At 31.5% G+C, this 1516-nt stretch overlaps 1 protein-coding gene across 1 annotated transcript; it reads right to left on the bottom strand.

Annotated features, from left to right (window-relative positions):
- Window positions 1-297: 297 nt before the first annotated feature.
- On the bottom strand, window positions 298-795 carry NAEGRDRAFT_76498 (PFAM domain(EF-Hand)-containing protein; the record flags this gene model as incomplete). The annotated part of the gene is made up of 1 exon (XM_002668536.1): window positions 298-795. The coding sequence occupies one exon, from the start codon at window positions 793-795 to the stop codon at window positions 298-300; it is 498 nt and encodes a 165-aa protein (XP_002668582.1).
- Window positions 796-1516: the final 721 nt, after the last annotated feature.

Raw genomic sequence — 1516 nt, 5'->3', positions numbered from 1 at the left:
TCTATCAGAATGTGAATATGAATTGAAAAATCCTCCAGAACTCACACCTGAAAGTATGAAAAAGATTACACATATCGAGGCACTTGTAAATACTACAGGAAATCATGTTTGGTCGCTCACATATTCTTCCAATTTAGGTGGTGGATACAAACAATTATTCCAAACTATTCTCTCTGAAATTAAAACAGCAGAAGATTAATAATACTATTAAAAATAAATTACTAGGTATATATTCCTAATTATACAAATAAATTATAATATTAGTATAACTTCACAGATAATAATAATATTAACTATTTACAACCATCTCAACCAATTAATCAATTCTTGGAAACTCAAAGAACCTGACTTGTCAGTATCAATATAATTCAAAGCATAATCAATATCAGCCATATTTGCAGAATAATTATTGTACAATTGTTGATAGAAGGAAACAAATTCCTCTCTCGATATTTGTCTATTTCCACTTGTGTCTGTATTCTTGAATAAGAGTGCAGCATAGGTCAATCGGTATAATCTTTCACTGCTCTCTGGTTTTGTTACAATATCTTCATCATTCTTCACAATAGTTGTCCAATAATTAAAAAATTCATCAAAGGAAATTTTACCATCGGAATCCTTGTCCATATACATTTGAATGGCCATCAAATTATCATCGGAGAAGTTAATTCCCATATCCGCAACAAATAAATTCTTCATTTCAGAAATATTGATAGAATTGGAATTATCTTGATCGTATTTCTTGAAGAGACTGTGAATGACCGATCGGGAGGTACAATGAGTGAGTGATGCCATTTTTTTGATTTTTAAAAAAATTCAAAATAAATTATTTTAAATATTTTATTAACTATAACGGACACATGATTGACGAGTTTAGGATAGAAACTCACATACAATAAATAACTAAGATACAAGATAAAATAAAGCTGAGTCTAACAATTCGCAGTACCTTGCATCTGGGCATTATTAAAAGAAAGTAAGCCAACTAAGATCATGATGATTCGCTTTTTGTAATAATTCAAAACTACCCACATTTGCACATAAACTCCGTTTGGGATCAACTTTTTCCCTCCAAAATTTTAATCTGTAAATTTCTAAATCTTTAAAAAAACTCCACAAGCTACTGCAGGTATAAAACCACACCTCATTATCCTTTCATACTATTTGCCAAGAAGTGTTGCAGTCCGTTTAATCGGACTGGAAGATATTCAATTAGTAGGAAATAAATAATTTGGACATGTCTTGACAATTTTATACCGAAAATCAAAACCTTTGGCAACACCTTACACGAATGGACAAGCCAAACACGAAAAGGTAGAACAATGAAATTATTGAATCGGATTGTACCTTCATCATGAAGGAAGGAGCAATACCAACTCAGATGTTGCCTCCTCTGAAGATGATTCTGATGAGGAGGAATCTAACCACAATATCTTCATCTCGGATTCTGAATTGAAGAAAAAAAGTATTTCACTCCCACGTTCCTCTACTATTCTTCAGTTATTTTCAAAGTGAT

The sequence above is a fragment of the Naegleria gruberi genome (genome assembly GCF_000004985.1).
Source record: "Naegleria gruberi genomic scaffold NAEGRscaffold_171, whole genome shotgun sequence".
Classification (NCBI taxonomy): Eukaryota; Heterolobosea; class Eutetramitea; order Acrasida; family Naegleriidae; genus Naegleria; species Naegleria gruberi.
This window is presented reverse-complemented; position numbering and strand designations above follow the sequence as displayed.